Genomic DNA, 17781 nt, shown 5'->3' on the forward strand with positions numbered 1-17781 from the left:
GCAGTGAAACTACTTTGTGTGACATCATAATGGTAGATGCATGTCATTCATTATGCATGTTTCCAAATGCATAGAATGTGCAACAGCAAGAGTGAAGCCTAGTGTAAACTGTGGGCTTTGAATGATAGTGATGTGTCAGTGTAGCTTCTTCAATTGTAGCAAATGTGCCATTCTGATGGAGATATTGATAATGGGGGAGATTATGCATGAGTGGACATAGGGGACATGTGGGAAGTCTCTGTATTTTATGCTCAATCTGGCTGTGAATTAAAGCTGCTCTGGAAAATAAAGTCTATTAGAAGGGGAGGTGGTGAGAAAGAAGAAAGAAATAGAAATGAATAGGGGCCACCTAAATTTAAAATATACCACCCTAAACCCAGAACTCAAAGAGAGTCAGACTAATACATTTGCCTGTGTTGAACAAAAACAATCCTACTTGAAAAATACTCAAAGGCAGGTGACAAACTAAGAAAATGTGTGCATGGCGCATGTCAGACAAAGGGCAGATTTCCTTATTATAGAAAGAATTATACAAATCAGTAAGGATCTGATATTTCTATAGAACACTAGGCAAAAGTATGCAAAAGCACTTCCCAAACAAAGGAAAACAGATGCTAGTAGCTGTGAAAAAGTTGTCTTGCTCGTAATTACTTGAGATCAAATTAGACACAATTTTTCAGCTGTCACATTGGTTAGGGTATGGTGCACACACATGTACTTTTTCTTCATGGCACTTCACACAGTTGCACTTGTACATTTATTTGGGATTACCCGAGCCAGACTTTGAGCTCCATAAGGGTAGGGCTTGTGTGTTGTTTGTCTTGTCTGCAAATTGTACATTGTCTGGGCTCAGTAGCTATTTGTGAATGAATAAGTCAATAAATGAGAATGGACAGAAAATTCTGAAACCTTACACGACAGAGAACAGTGGTTACTGGTGGAGAGGAAAGGAGGTTGCTTTCAGTTTACCATTTTATCCCCTTCTTAGCATTGAAGTTTTTGAAATGGGCATGGATAGCTTTCTAATTAATCTTTGAAATTAGGTAGCTTACATTTTTTTTAATTTAAATTCAAGTTAGTTAACATAGCTTACATTTTTTTTTTTAATGAATGGCTAAGATGGGAGAAAGATGGAGAGTGGACAGAGGATGCATGGAGGCAAGCTTCCAACTTCCTATATTATCTCAATATGTTGATAAGGAAGCAAAGAGTCAGCCTAGGTGGGATGCTGTCAACACAGTGCTGAGGGGTCAGGAAATCCAGTCACGTGCCCTGCTCAGCCACACCAAGGGGCTGGATAAGATCTTGAGGCTCGGACAGAATCGGAGAAGGATCAAGTGGGTATCAAGGGTCCAGGAAAGCCAGAGGTCAAATTTGAGACACTGAGCCAGAAAAGACCCCCAGGCAGCACTCTGAGTACAGGAGATCTGAGAGGCAAAGAATGGTATGGGGCAGCGTGTTGATCTGGGTCTGGTGGCAGCCTGAGCAGGATGCCATTCTCTGCCTCTGTCATATCTCCCACTGACTATGGACGAATCTGGGTGTTTGATGGTTATTCTGTCCAGAACACCAGCAATGAGTCCTGACCTCCTGGAGGCAACAAATGAGGCATCAGAGTTACCTCCCAGAGGACTCAACTGTCCCCCTTCTCATGGTGTACAAGCCCCTCCCTCAGCAAGGCACTCAAGCCCATCCATGATCCAGTCTCCACCTACCTCCCTAGTCACCACCTCACTGTGATTTTCAGTCCAGCGCCCCAGCTGATTATAGTCCCTACAGTGCACCAGGAGTTTTCTTGCCTCTATGCCTTGGCTTTTGCTGCTTTGTCTGGTTTGCCCTTCTCTCCTTCACCCCTAATCCAGTTCACCTAGTGAACATCAGCTCATCTATGAAACCTTTCCTGACACACCACCCAGGTGGGGAATATACCGATTCTATTTGTGTCATCTGTGTAGCATGTATGGACTTCTCTTATAGCACCTGTGACACTCATGGGCATGGGTACTTATCCCATTAGATTATGAGTTTCTCATAACATCTCAGGACAGGGTCTGTGTCTTACTTTTCATTGTAATCCAATCTGGCAGATTATATGGGATGGATGGAAGGAAGGAAGGAAGGAAGGAAGGAAGGAAGGAAGGAAGGGCAGGCGGAAGGAGGGATAGATGGATGGATGCATAGATAGATGAATAGAAATTAAGCTCCACAAGAGCTGCTACTTTGTTTTGTTTCCTGCTGAATCTCCATTGCTTAGCACAATGTGTAGCACATAGTAGATACTAAAAAAAAAAAAAGCTTAATTAATTAATTACCCTTTAATTGATTAAATGATGATTCATTACATAAACAGAAGTTTGAATGGATGGATAAATGGATGGTTGAGCAGATAGATTGGTGGATGAATTTGCATTATAAGTATTCAAGAGCAAGATGCACCTTGATGTAAGACAAGAGAGTCTCCATTGTCCATAAAGCTGTCTCCTCATTATTTTACTCTGGCCTGTTGCCACGTGTTTATTGAAACATCAGAGACCAGTTTTTAACTCAAAACACTCTAACACACAACTTCCCTGTCAGTCACACCCAGAGCTGAGGTTTATCACTACCATGTGACTCAATACCCATTAGTATCACTGCTGTATAGTGAGCAAGGGAGATGTTTTTCAGAGAACTTCCAGAAAGCCACAGTCCATGTCCTGGGAACCAGATGATCTCTAAAATCTGACCTCTGTCATTTCCACAGCTACCCAAGACCTAGCTGGAGGTCTAAAATGCCCTTTAGGAGGAGTCAGGGACTCCTGGGCTTGCTCACAAGCCCTGCAGGGACCCAGGCGCTCATCCCTACAGAGACAAGGACACTGGGAAGATGAGTCTCCTTCTCCTTCTAAGCCCCTATGAGATGCATGTAGCTCAGGACTCTATAGGAGAAGTTGCAAGGATAATGCGATAAAGGGAGAACACTGGGAGAGGAGGGAGGACGAAGGGGGCATCCAACAATCTTGTAAGGATATTTAATAATGCTCCCTAGGGACAGGGAAGAAGAAACATGGGGGGAAAGCTATAAGTCACCATGGGGCTTACATGATGAGGCTTTGCTTCATGGGAGGTGAGGAGAGACAGCAAGAAAGCCTGCCCAGCATCTCCTCTGGGGTGTCCAGCAGATATCTCAAATTGAACAAAACTGAACTCTTGATCTTCTCCATAAGCCTGCCCCTCCCACGATGTTCCCATTTTGGTAAATGGCAAATCCATCCATTCAATTGTATAGACCAAAAACCCTGGAGCTGTTCTCAGCTGCTCTCTTTTTCTGACACCCTGCACCCGATTAGCAACTCCACTGGCTTTACCTTCACATTGTGTGGAGAATCACTTTTGCACCATCTTCACTGTTACTACTGTGGTTCTGCCCTGGCCTTTCCCTACAACCTGTTCTCCACCCACCAGCCCTCCAGAAAGGTCAGGGCACATCGCTTCTCTACTCAGAATCCTCCAGTGGCTCCCATCCTCCTCAGAGTAAAAACCAAAGTCTAGAGTCGCCCACAAGGCTCAACCCAAACTGCCCTCAGCACTTCTCTGGCTCGATTGCCTACTACTTCCTCACCTTCTGTTCCTTCCTCCAGCAAGAAAAGCTCACCCCTCTTGAGGTCTTTACCCTTATGATCCCCTCTGCTGGCTTGCTCTTCCCCCAAGATATCAGCCTGGCTCCCATGCTCACTTCCTTCATGTCTGTCTTCAAATGCCCCTTTCTTAGTAGGACAGACCTGCTCCCGGACCCAGCATTCCCCATCCTCCTGCTCTTCTCTTCTCCATGGCACTTACCAGCCAACCAGCTACATATTCTACTTACGTATTTGGAACACACGTACCAAGACAGCAAGGGCTTCCAGTATTTTGGTACGGGATTCCTAGTACCCAGAAGTGCACCCCAGCATCTAGTGGGTGCTGAACCAGTACTGGCTGAATGAATGGATGAATTAATGAATGAGCAGAATATTTTGCTTTTGTTTCTTCACAGTCCTGTAACAAGTTGATTTTCTTATTTATGCTCTTAGTGTCGCCTCACTGTCTTGGTGTGCCTCGTACCACACACAGTGCCTTAATAAGAGCATGGCTGCCTCTGTGCCCTGCTCTCAAGGCTGACACACCCAAACTCAGATTCTAATTAGCTCCCTTGTTCCTGAGCTGACTGCTAGGGAAAGCTGGCTGCACCTGGCTCACATGGGGAGGGCAGGCTATGGTGTCACCTTGGGCCACTTCATCCTTTGTGACCCTACCTTGTCCCTGCCTCTCTCTGCCTCAGCATGCAGTAGGTATACCAGCTACAATAAGCTGTGGTTTCATCATTTCTCAGGATCTCCCTCTCTGGACTGGGAACTCCCTAAGAACAGGGCCTGTAGCTTTTTTGAGTCTTAGGATCTCAAAAGTGACATTTGAATTGGGCCTTGAAGGATGAATGTGAACTTGCTGGGCACTTAGCAGAAATGGCAATAACTAGGTCTAGGTCTGATCCTGAGGACCAGGAAGAAATGGAGATAGTTGGTGCAGACCACTCTTTCTAGGATTTTTGTCTGTGCAAGGGAAGAGAGAGAAACACGGTAGCTGGAAGGTAAAGGTTTAGTTTTTAAATCTAGACCCTTTATAACCCAGGGCCCTCCGTCCCTGTCTCCTAGTCCCTCCTCCTGCACACTCTGTTTCCATCTTGTTCCCTCTTCTCCAGACATTTACATGCAGAACACATGCCTCTGGGCCTTTGTTATTCCTTGGAATGTCCTTATCATCATCATCATCATCATCATCATCATCATCATCATCATCGTGAGCTATTATAGTGAGCTATTTACTGAGCTATTTATATGGCCAAGATTCACATGTGTTTACTTATTTGATCACCCAGTGGCCCTATGAGGATTGCACTATGACCATGCCTGTGTTATTCACAAGGAAACTGAGGTACAGGGAGGCTTGGGTGACATTGCTGTAAAGTGGCAGAGCTTCAATTCAACCTAAGTATTCATTTGGGCTCCAGATTCCACAGTCTCAGTCCACAGCTATAGGGTGTCTGCTTCCCCAAGTCCCAGCCCCCATGTTAAGCTACCCTGGGAAACTTCCCTGAAACTCCTGGTCCAATGTGTGCTCACCTCACTGTGCTCCCTAGTGAGACCTCATACACGCCTCTGCCCTAATCCATCCCTCATAGTGTTTCCGTTGGTGCTGGATCTGTCTCTCCTGCCAGCCAGGAGCCTTTGAGGGCAGAAATGTGTCCTGTTGTCCTTGTGGGGCTCAATGTTTGTGGTTTATCCCTAAGTATCTTCATGTTCTTTCAAGGTCAGCATGTTTATTCCATTTAAGTACTTCAGGCTCCATTTATGGGCATGTTATTGAACCCGTTTCTGAAAATTCTCCATCTTTGTGTTTTCTACCTCGTATTTCTTTTGATGGTTTGACTTCAGAAGTCCTAAGAATTTTCCCTTTGAATGTAATTCATTATGAAGGAAAAATGAACCATGGTCTGGGTTTATTCTAATTGGAGTATGGCATGCCTGTCACACATGAATGGGTTCGCCAAGCCAGCCCTGAATTTGTTTCCCACTGCCAAGTATCTTAAAGGAAAAAGGGGTTTTCAAGCCAGTTGTGCAAATATTTTTAAAAATCTGATAACTTCCTATCTTGCTCCTTAATAAGTTTAACGGTAAAAGAAAGCCTTCTGGCATCATGTTATTGAATTCCTAAATCTTTAGCTTCGAAGAACTTCACTTGGATTATTAGCAAACATTCATCGACCCCCTTTTCTGTGCCAGGTTGTCCATATATATTATCCCATTATGGCCTCCCAGCCATGCTAGGCAGTAGATAGCATCAGACTGCTTACAGAGGAAGAAACAGAAGCTCAGAAGAGCCAAGTCGCAAACCCTGTGCCACACAGCTGGGGTTGGGCACCACACAAATCTGAACCTGGCCAGGTCTCCCTGGTACCCGTTCAAGGGTTGGTCTGCTGAACGCCAGCTGCTTCCTTCCTGTTTCTTAAAGCTGGTCCTGGTGCCAGGACCCTCCACTTTAAATTCTGGGTATAACTGAGCAGCAAACAAGGTCTAGCTTGGCAGGCGAGGCTTGGAGAGTTTGTTCTCTCCTCTTGCAGCCAGACAGACAAAGCAGAACCCAAGCCTGTGTACTGAGTGCCAAGACGTGCATAATCTCCTTGAACTCCTCCATCACTGTCGTCACCATCGTCATTGAGGGGAAGATGGCTGAGGGCTGGTGGCTGTCTTATTTGGTTTTCTCTTGGTGGGTAAATGGCATCCAGATCCAATAATAGAATGGAACTTGGAGAAAAGCTGAGAGGAGAGAAGGGATGGGGGGAGGGGACTTTATATTTGCTGAGGGGCTTTCCTATGCATGTAGGAAGGTAGGCATGTAGGGAGGCAGAAATGCAGCCCTGATTGTCCCCATTGGAGACAGAATGCCCATGTGGTTGGCCCAGAGGAGGAGTTCTCATATTTTATGTTCTAAGCAACCTAACCAAAAGGTTGTCTGTCTCCAGTCCCACAAGATTTTGGAAAGATGATCCTCAAGACTGTTTGAATCCAGACATTAAATAAACAAAACTGCACATTTGTGGGAACAGGGTATTTAGCAGGAGCTTACTATAGGCCAGAGGCTTTAAGGATACGTATTATCTTGTGTAATCACTGCAATAAACCAATGAAGGAGATATTTTAACCCCTCTTTGCAGACATGGAATCTGGGGACCTGGGAAGTTCTTTGTCCAGGTTGCACAGAGGCTGCTGTGGGATTGGAGCTCATGGTTGTGCCAGACCACGGCACTCCACCTACAGCCAGTCCCAAAGCAGAGAGACCTGGTTGTAGCTGGGAGGATGGACATTCAAAGGCCATCATCTTTTAGGACCCACAGACCCCTTTGAGAAAGTGAACGAACTTCTCCTCTTAGACAAATGTACAACCCACCCCAAGGTAAGAGAATTTCAGGGAGACCATAACCCCTTCACACTCATTGTTGACCATAGCTGATGATCACCTGCTCCCCAAGGAGGTTATTCCCTCCAGATCCAGAGAAGTCATGTTTGAATGTTGGTTCCCCTGTCTTTGAACTTGAGTCTCAAGCACCAGGCTGTGGCTATCCTTGGCTCCAGTAATGGAAATTCATGAGTAGTCCAAAGCTCTGGCCTGTACTAACTAAAATAACACTAAAATAACATGCTAGGACCTTCCTATTGACCCAGTTCATTTTTATACAAAAAACAAATAATTCCAGTTTATGTGTATATCCCATACAGAGTCCTCTGAAAGAAAGAAAACCCTGGTGTATGATCTTTGCATAATAGATCATTATAGATTTATTAAATCTTAGTAATCTAGGTTTCAAAGCTTCTTTGAATAATTCTATTTTCACATGTAAATTTGATAACCCTCTAAAAAAAAAGGAGGAAAACTTCCAAGGGAAATTATTTATTCTTATTATAAAGCCTAAAGTAGTCCAAAGCTGGGTTTATACACATTAACTGTGAGTTTCATCACAGTTAACATATGTTGACCCCCTATTATTTGCTCAGCACATGCAAAATGCTTTAATATACATTATCCCATTTCATTGCTTGCCCACAGCAGCCCCTTGAGGGAGACAAGGCCATCATTATGACCTCTACGTCACAGAAGAGGAAACTGAGGTCCAGAGAGGCTCTGTGACCTGGCCAAAGTTAAACACCAATAGGTAGTGGCAGAGCCAGGACTGAAGCTCTCTGGGTTCCAGACCACCCCAGTTGCTTATACCTCAAGCAGTGTGTGAAGCAATGTTTCACATGGATGTTTGAAATGAGAACTTGCTGCCTATAATGCAGATTCCAAGAAAGCAATCCTCTGAGTACATGTAAGTGTCACTTGTACTAGAAATTAGAAAACTTTTGTCCTCCCCGACATTCAGGGCTCACTTGTGGAGATGGGTCACCTTTGTTGTGAAGCCCTCTGACCACCACCTCATCCCCTGGAACCTTGAGCTACTTACCACACTAGGTCATGATCATCTGCAGTGAGCTCTCCACAGGTAGTAGTGTTCTGAATAAGAGGCAGGGACACTGAGGACATCCGATGAGGGATTGGACCAACATTCATTGCCATGGCAACGGCTACTCAACTTGGCCTCTGACCAAATGTCTCAGCAGGTGAGCAAGCAGGAAGAAGCAAGGATGACTCAGGGCATCCCAGCCTGGGGTGAACAGGAAGATGACTCATCTATTGAGGGAAGGGAGACAGGCAGGAGGCCCCGCCTTGGATGTTGGGCATCTCCGTGAAGGTCTTATCTTCCCTGCAAGGCTGAGGGTTTCTGAACTGCAGGGATCAGCTCTCCATCACATCTCCATCCCACATGGAGCTCCGCACAGGACTAAGGAGTGCCCAGTGAATCTGTATTGTCCACTTAATGTCGAGTTGTGTCCTACGACAGTCCACAGTGTTTTCCAAACTGCTCATCATGGCCCATTAGCGGGTCATGAGATCATTTTGGGGGCTGCAGACCAGCATTTTTATTAATAAGATAGAAGAGAAGTGAAAAGGGAAAAAATGACAGTACGTCCTACATAGTAAGGATCATGAGGTTTTTTTTTTTTCATGGAAAACATGCAAAGTATGTATGGGGTGTGTGTGTGTGTGTGTGTGTGTGTGTGTGTGTGTGTGTATGTGTATACACTGGGCTGTGATATAAAAGGTTTTTTTATCCTGAGTCACAATCAAATGTCTGAAAAATAACAGAGAAAAATTTTAGAAAGACACTTATTTGATCAGTTTCCTGATTGTAAGAATATTACCAGTGACTGTTTATTTTCATTGTTCATCCACTTCTTCGGGATTCATCCAAAAATCACCTACTGGCATGGCCTTCTCCACTGTGTCATCCTGTTAGGTGTGAATGGGAAACACCCAGGAACAAGTGACTGGCTCAGTGCGTCTAGAGTCACTAATTGGGCAACACGGGTCAGAACTGGTGTGTGACTGGTACCACCTCACACCTGCCCATCTGCAAAGCAGGAGTCTTTGTTTGCTGAGCCTTTGTAGTTCAAGCAGGGTGAGCAGTGGGCTTAAACTGCTGAGCTCTGCATTCTGTCTCCACTCCCCCTACCAGTTGGCTTAAGTCCCTCAGCACCTGTATATTAACACTTGTATCGTTCCCATGTTATTTTCCCATTGGCAGTCTTGTCTCCTTGGTTAGTTTATGCACTATTCGAATATGTCTTCTGCTGCTTCTGTAGCTCCAAAATGCAACGGCATTTTGGGGTTGGGAGTAGAGTAGGCACTCAATAAATGCTTCCTATTTATGGACAACTACTCATTGTTCAGATCCCTGCTAAGACACCCCTTCATTCCTCCTGTTCTCCTACAGTAGAGCATGTACTATACGGCTTCATGGTTATGTGTGTTAACGGTCTTCTCCTTCGCTTAGACTATGAGCCCACCGAGAACAGAGTGTGTGTATTCTCTCCATCACCGAATCCTCAATCCCTAGCACAGCACAATACCTGCCTGCCTTGCCCATTTGATCTGCACTTGGTAGTTGTATCTGTTATCACCAAAACAATGCAGAGTAAAAAAAACCCACACTACCTCAAAGGCATACCAAATACATGTTTGTTTTTGTGGAGGAGCTCGAAGCTACAGGGAGGTACTAGATCTGTTCCATGTGTCTTCTCACCGCCCTTCGATTAGCAGACTAGCAAGGGAATGTTCCACTCACGATGATGGCAGAGGTACAAGAGAGCAAGTTTGGCCATACAAGCACTTTCAGGCCTTCGGTTCCATCATGTGCATTCATATACTTTCTGCCAAAGTAAGTCAGTTCGTCAAGCCCAAAGTCAAGGAGCAAGAAAGCATGCTTTGCATAGGAACTTTTGGGTGGTGAAGGGAGAAGTGAATATTTCTAAATAAGAAACCGAAGTAAGTTCTCAGGCTCTTGCTAAATGCTCATGGAATGGAAAAGAAGGGAAGAAATTATTCGATTCCAGGGATTTCCCATAGGTTTTCACCATAAAGTTATAAATGTCCATGGGGACTCTCCTACCTCCTGACATGTATCTCCACAGAGAAAGACAGAGTTTTGTCTAGCAAATAACAGCCCAACCACCCAGAGTTAAGTTTTCTGGGCAAATAGCGACTGCCAGCAGGCTGCTCAGGGACGCTCAGGGATGGCAGCCGCCTCTGGGAGGGAGAATGGGACGGTGACTGCTGGCTTCTCAAAAGGCATCTCTGAGTGGATAGAAGCCAGGCTGGAGGGGGAAAGAGTGTTCTGTTTTGTGTCCCCTAGCAATGTGTGCATGCAGATGAATACCCACACGTTTGTTAAAATCAGCAGGTCAGGATTCTCAGGAAATCTTTTAAAATAACTAGTCATCACTTCTAAAAGGAGTTCAGAGCCCTGGTCCCCGTGTTGGCTTTGCGGTACCAACTCTGGTGTGGTTTGAGCTTGTGCAAGGCTTTTGCGCCCCTCCTCTGCTTAACTGAAAAATAACGGCCTGTTTTCTTTCATTCTCTCTCCCCACCCGCTGCAGGGGTGCTGTGCCTGCCAGACAGCCTGAACCTTCACAGAGACCCTCAGCGGACGAACAAGCCGGGGGAAATGCCCATGTTCAGCCAGTCGGAGTTGAGGACCATCGAACAGTCCTTGCTGGCCACCCGTGTGGGCAGCATCGCAGAGCTGAGTAAGTGGATGCCGTTCTCTGGCTCTCTCCATGCCCAAGGTGCCACTGCCCTCAGGATGGTGCTTTGTAACCAACCAGGTGACACCTTTTATTGAGCACATGCTGTGTGCACAAAACGGTGCCATGATAGCGTGGGGAGGGCAAGGGCTCGAGTCAGACAGGCCTGGTAAATTTCCTGGCTTTGTCACTGTCGTAAGTTTTCTGAGCCTCAGTTTCCTTTTCTATAAAATAAAGAAAATAGGGGTGCCTGGGTGTCTCAGTCGGTTAAGTGTCTGACTCTTGATTTCGGCTCAGGTTATGATCTCAGTTTGTGAGTTTGAGCCCCACATCAGGTTCTGCACTGACAGCCCGGAGCCTGCTTAGGATTCTCTCTGTGTCTCTCTCCCCCCCCCCACCCGCCGCTCCACCTCTCCCTCTCTCTCTGCCCCTCCCCTGCTGGTACTCTCCCTCTCAAAAATAAATAAACTTAGAAAAATTTTTAATAAAAAGTAAAATAAAGAAAAAATAGTACTTAACTTAAAGTATAGTATAGTTGTGATGATTCAATGAGCTAATGCCCATAGAGAGGGTTTGCCGTGGTGGCTGGCACACAGTAAATGGTCTATAAAGGGTGGCTGGTCACTGTCGATTTCCAGTGAGATCCATTAAAAGCGTACGTCCAGGGGACGCCTGGGTGACTCAGTCGGATAAGCGGCTGACTTCGGCTTAGGTCATGATCTCGCGGTTCTCTAGTTTGAGCCTTGCATCAGGCTGTCTGCTGTCAGCGCACAGCCCTCTTCAGATCCTGTCTCCCTCTCTCTCTGCCCCCCCACCGCCACACACATACTCTCTGTCTCTCTGTCTCTCTCTCTCTCTCTCTCTCTCTCTCTCTCTCTCAAAGATAAATAAACATTAAAAAAAATTTTTTTTTAAATGTTTATACAAAGCATATGTCAGATCACATCTTTCCTCTGTTCAGAATCTTCCACTGACTTTCCATTAGACCCATAGGAAAAGTTAAAGTAAGCCCTTACAATTGCTTCCAAGCCACCCCACATATCCCTTCTATTCATCCACTCTCCCCCGAGGCCCACCCCAGCCATCCTGGCGCCTTGTTTTCCCGTGAATATAGCAGGCATGCCTCAGGACCTTTGCACTTACTATTCCCTCTTCCTCAACCACTCCCCCTCCAGATAGCCATATGGCTGACTCCCTCATTACCTTCAAGTCTCACACAAAATTATGATACCCTGAAGACCCTTATCCTCCTGTATTTTTTGTTTTTTAACAAAAGTTTCACTGAGATAAGTTTGCCTCTTCAAAGTGTGCAATTCAGTGGGTTTTAGTTACTCACTAAGGTATACCAACCATCACTACAATCAGTTTTAGAACACCAGTGTTTATCACCCCAACAGGAAACTTGATAACCATTAGCAATCATTGCCTTCTCCCTCCATCTAGCCACACTCTATATTTTTACTCATTTCCTTTTCTAAAATTATTTATCTCTGAATATATTCTTACAGAGAGTAAGTTGAGATATTTATTTTGTTCACTGATGTAATCCCAATGCCAAGAATACTGCCCGGCACATAGTACGCCTTCAAGAAATATGAAGGAGGAGGGATGGAGGGAAAGAGAGGAAGAGAGAGGGAGGGAGGGAAAGAGAGGAAGGGAGGGAGAGAGAGGAGCAGAAAGGCAGAGAGAAGGGAGGGATTGTCAGGAAGGTTGGGTGTCTCCAGTTTGAGCAGTGATTTGCCATGTTTATGCACCCTCTAATTCAGGGCTGTGCTCTTTGAGTCTGGCCATTCAGAACAAAATAATAAAACTGTATTTACTTACGATTCCGTTGATTGCCAAATTACTTGACTGTTGTGTTCCTGATGGGACCGGAGCACTGATCTCAGAAATGCTGGATTATGTCGAAGTATGAGTTGCTGTGAAGTTCTAGACAGTTCTGAACCATGAAAGATTCAGGGTCCAGAAGGCAACTTGCACCTCTTCCCAAAGGAATTCCTGTATACACAGGACAGGCACATAGCTTGCCCCTCCAGAAAGAGAAGTCGTAGCTGATTGAAGCCGTTGTGAGCCCTGTGGTCATTAGGGAGCTGATTTCCTTGCACCTGAATTTGGAAATTGTGCTTGATTCTTATCAGACCCAGAAGTCACAAGATGCCACCAGTCACAGGGTCTCCGGCTACCAGTCGGCTGTTGTTCTTAAACTTTTGGGTGCCCCGGACCCTTTTGACAGTCTGGTGAAGCCTGTGGACCCTGCCTCAGAATAATATTTTTAAATGCATGAAATAAGTGGACACATTTACAAAGGAGGCTGATTATATTAAGATTCAGCTACTGAGGGGTGCCTGAGTGGCTCAGTCGGTTAAGCAGCCGACTTCAGCTCAGGTCGTGATCTCACAGCTCGTGAGTGCAAGCCCCACATCAGGCTCTGTGCTGACAGCTCGGAGCCCGGAGCCTGCTTCGGATTCTGTGCCTCCCTCTCTCTCTGCCCCTCCCCTGCTCATGCTCTGTCTCTCTTCTCAAAATAATAAACATTAAAAATGAATAAATAAAATTCAGCTCCTAAATCTTTTTAATCAAAATTGCGATGGAGTCATTCTACAGTTTTATTAGCACATTATGTAACAGGATCTAGCAGCAGTTTTGATGTGTCCATTATTTTGAAGTAGTGATGTGTGTGAATGATATTTTGAAATCTTCAATAATTGGAAAGGTATAAGAAAGTGTCTGCATTTTAACAGCTCCCCAGGGATTTGGTGGTAGCGGGTCCAAGCGGCCCCCGGAGTGGGGTGGTGTCTGTGTGGACATAACCTGGGAAGAGCTCCCTCACTGACTCTGCACTGGCATCCCAAAGGTTTCTCCTGGGATACGTTAAGGATCCCTCTTGGAGTCTAGCTCCTGGGCTGGGGCCCTACCGACTTCTGGCACTCTTCTAAGAAAGGATTTGCTGAATAAATCTGTACTTCACCAAAGCAGGCAGCCTACAGGAGCGGCTGGCCCCATGAACTGTTTTTAAGGACAATTTGCTCTGTAAACTAGACGCTGTCGTTCTCGTTGAACGTTGACTTTCACATACGAATTGTTGGCATACAAATGGGGTGCTGCTAATTACAAAGGGGTTTTGTACGTTCATTAAGTCAGCCCCACAGAACGTGTGTGCAGAAACACTTTGATAAGCCACCTCAGCGACTGGAGGTAATAAAATTGCCTTCTTTTCTGATCTGACTGTAATTTAGAGTGGCTTGCTCTGTGGTCTGAATCAATACAAGCCTTGCTGTCTCTGTGTACATAGAGAGCCGTTCTTCATATTCAGAGATTACTCTACCAGTGCGGATTGTAGAAACTACTGTTTTTCTGCAAGGGCGAGATGCAGTGAGTTCGTTCCCAGACATCCCTGCTCTTCTGGAATCAGGCTGCCCAGGGTCAAGGGCAGAGCCCCTACCCATGGCCTTCTCAGTAGTCAGTAATAATAATAGCAGCAGCTGATGTTACTGAACCAGGGAACTATGATAAATCCACATGAGTTATTTCCAGTGTAATGACTGTTGTCCACACAGGCAGGAATGGAGGCGAGAGGAGAACGAGCAACTTGTCTAAGATCAACCATACCCATGAGCTGGAGGGCTTGGGACTGAGCTTTTCTGCCTCGCCTCTAGACTGCCCTCCCTCTGGGAGAAGCCCATTGGATGTTTCTACATGTTACAGGTGCAGTGAGGGCTGTGTTCCAGCTCTGAGGATCTGCCATTTGCTCTGTAGGATGCATCGTGGATGCTCTCTTCTTTTTGTTTTTTTTGTTGTTTTTTTATTTTTTTTTTTATTTGTTTTTTTTTTTTTTTTTGGGGCAGGGAGAGAGAGAGTGGGGACGGGGGGGGGGCGGAGAGAGAGGGAGACACAGAATCGGAAACAGGCTCCAGGCTCCGAGCCATCAGCCCAGAGCCTGACGCGGGGCTCGAACTCACGGACCGCGAGATCGTGACCTGGCTGAAGTCGGATGCTTAACCGACTGCGCCACCCAGGCGCCCCAAGTGGATGCTCTCTTCTAAACATAATCGGAGGTGCAAAAAGTCACAAAGAATTCTATCCAGATGGGGACCACCCTGTGGGCTGAGACTTCTCCCTATAGCTTCAGACCCTGCCTATAGCTTCAGAGCATCACACTAAAATTCAGAACTTGATCAATCAGTCAGGATGTCCAGAGCACTTATCTTTGTCCAGCCTATTATGGCTTGGGGCGAAAATACGTCCACTCTTTCTGGAGCACCTACCGTGTGCCAAGTGTCTGAAATAGATTAAAGGTATTCCCATTTCACAGATAAGAAACTGAGACTTGGAAGGATATGTGTCTTGCCCAAGGCCACATAGCTGGTAAGTGGCAGTGATAATTCAAACCCAGTTTTTTCTTTCTCTGCCTTGATTCACTGTGTTCCAATTCAGCTTCGCATCACGAACACCTAACACATCACTCCTAGTGTGGGAAATCGCTGTCGCATGTCAGTGAATAACGGGATGGCACACAGCGAATGAGTCTGTGAAAAAAAGATCCGAAGAAAATGAGGGGAACTCTTGATGAAGGTCCACTCGAATATTAAATATTCTATGGAACTGGATTTTGATCTCAGAGATCTGGAACTAAACCTATGTGTGTCTAAAATATTTGAGTACAAAGCTAAATTAGGATGCTAAGAGACCCCCAAACTAACACAGGCTGGGATTCTTTTTTAACTTTGAGCCCTAGAAAATTTACACAGTGATGCACTGAACATCACAGTTGACCTAGAGACTAGTGGGCAGTTCCTTCAGGCACTCCTTCCCTGAACCGGTGAGCAGATCTGAGGGAATTGGGTCCATCCAGTCTCTCCTAGTAAGGCCATGGGAAAAGCAGAAGTCCTGGATCGTCTTACTTTTGAATCAGCTTGCCTCTGCATTTGGCTCCATTCAATCCCACATTTGTGTCCTCTGAGGTCTTACCTCATTTCTTCTGCCTGATGTCCCAGCCTTAGCCACAAGCTCTCAATGAAACCCCATTGGAGAGTCATTAATTACAGTGTTTGCTTTCTGTGGTTTAAAGGGGAGAAAATGAGAGCCTCATTGTAAAATGCCTCTTTTTATTGTCTTTTCACACTAAACTGTGAACTTGTCTCTTCCACTCAATGAGGCAGTCAAAATGGGGCCATTAATTTACAACAGTGAGTAAAAAGAGTTTCTGGGTTATCTCTCCTCAGTATCACTAGAAAGAAAAAAAAAGCTCAGTCCTTTTTGCTTTGACAAGAGGGTTTCTCTCCTTGTTTGGAATGTAGCTGGGCTCTTTTCAGAGAGTCGTGCTGCCTCTAGCCCCTGGGGTGCACCTGTGACCCTTTCGGGTAGCAAAGTGGCCAGTGGCCTCTTGGTATTTCTCAAATACTCCACTCCACCACAGGGCCTTTGCACTGCTGCCCCTTCAGCCTGTAAAGCTCTTCCCCTGATATTCACAAAGCTCCTCTGTCACTTTATTCAGGCCTCTGCTCAAATGTCACTTCCTCAGAGAGGTCCTCCTGTGACCACCCACCTCCCCCTCCCTGACTGCTCTCTATACACTCTTCCTGCTTCAATTTTCTTCATGGCACTTATTACCACCTGACATACTGTATGTTTATTTATGTATTTTCTGTCCACGCCACTAAAACTGTAAACCCATGACAGCTGAGAGATTTTTGTTTTAATATCACTGTCCTTAGGGACTGGAACGATGCTTGGCACACAGTAGGACTCACTAAATATTTGATGAATGAATGAGTGAATGAATGGTAAGTTTCCTGCTGAATCCAGAGTTCAGTATTCTGTTGCATCTAATGACTTGGATTACACGTGGTCTTTTCATTCTATCATTTTCAAGGGAAGGGGTTTGGGAGAGGCAGGTTAAACAGCAGTTTATGATGCTGGAGAATGCCTCTGCCTCTGTTTTCTCCTCCATGCTGTGTAACATAAGGCAAGTGACTTGGTCACTCTGATCTCTGGTTTTATCGTCTATGGAAAAAGGGTGACGATACTTTCTCTCCCAGGGTTATAGGATGTTTTGAAAACGTACTGTAGTAAGTGGCAGCTGAGTGTGGATGAGACAGAGCGGAAAGAAGAAGGTGAAGTTGCTGTCTCCATTGCTGTCTTCTGTTCAAAAGAAGCCTACCATTGGAATGTATAGCCCTTTGTCCTGGGAGATCACATCTGGCATGCAGGGGGATGGCTAGTGGGAGCTTCTCTGATAACCTGAGTCTGGCAGGTTACAGCAGCATTTCCCAAGGGTGGGACAGGAGATGATCATAGGTGATACACAAAACACTTTTTATTTTTAGTTGCTATGAATTTTTCATGAGCACTAGAAAAATATTGGTTTCCCATTTATGGCACTGATATGAAGCTTCCTTTTACAATGAGTGAAAGAATGAGCTAATTTAAAGAAAAACATTAAGTAGATAAATTGTACCTGCAGCCCACAGATATGAGAGAAGTCCTGATGGTGATTCCCCCATGGCTGACATTTGAGAAACCTGGTTATAACTGAATTCTATAAGGTTTCTGGAACCAACTGCAGCTGCCCAAACTTAGAGCAGCTAGTGACAAGTGTGTTTGTTATTTTCAGTTCCTGAAGCTGACAGGTGAAGCAGCAGATATGTGCTCTACATACGTGTAGGGTAGTGGTTGAGATGGGGCTAGTGATTGCAGAATACTTGTGCCAATTCCATCTCCCATGGCCAGACCTCCTCAGAGATGACCTTAGGGCCTCCAGTCAGGAACTAGGCTGATGATGTCGATGGTGATGATAATGATGACGATAATGGTGGAAGTGATGGTGGTGGTGATGGTGGCAATGATGATGGTAATGGTGAGGATGGTGGTGGTGATGATGGTGGTGGTGGTGATGATGCTGATAGTAGTGGTGATTATGGTGGTGATGGTGGCGATGATGATGGTAATGGTGATGATGGTGGTGGTGGTGATGATGCTGATAGTAGTGGTGATGATGGTGGTGATGGTGGCGATGATGATGGTAATGGTGATGATGGTGGTGGTGATGATGGTGATGGTAATGATGGTGATGGTAGTGGTGATT

The 17781-nt window shown here is 45.5% G+C and overlaps 1 protein-coding gene across 1 annotated transcript in view; it reads left to right on the top strand.

Moving 5' to 3' along the window:
• ABTB3 (ankyrin repeat and BTB domain containing 3) overlaps positions 1-17781 on the top strand; it is a 315697-nt gene that overhangs the window by 172475 nt on the left and 125441 nt on the right. Inside the window, exon 2 of the mRNA XM_049627508.1 lies at positions 10551-10700. Coding sequence (XP_049483465.1) covers positions 10551-10700 — 150 coding nt within the window. The remainder of the gene's footprint in view (positions 1-10550; positions 10701-17781) is intronic.

The sequence above is a fragment of the Panthera uncia genome, chromosome B4 (assembly GCF_023721935.1).
Source record: "Panthera uncia isolate 11264 chromosome B4, Puncia_PCG_1.0, whole genome shotgun sequence".
Classification (NCBI taxonomy): domain Eukaryota; kingdom Metazoa; phylum Chordata; class Mammalia; order Carnivora; family Felidae; genus Panthera; species Panthera uncia.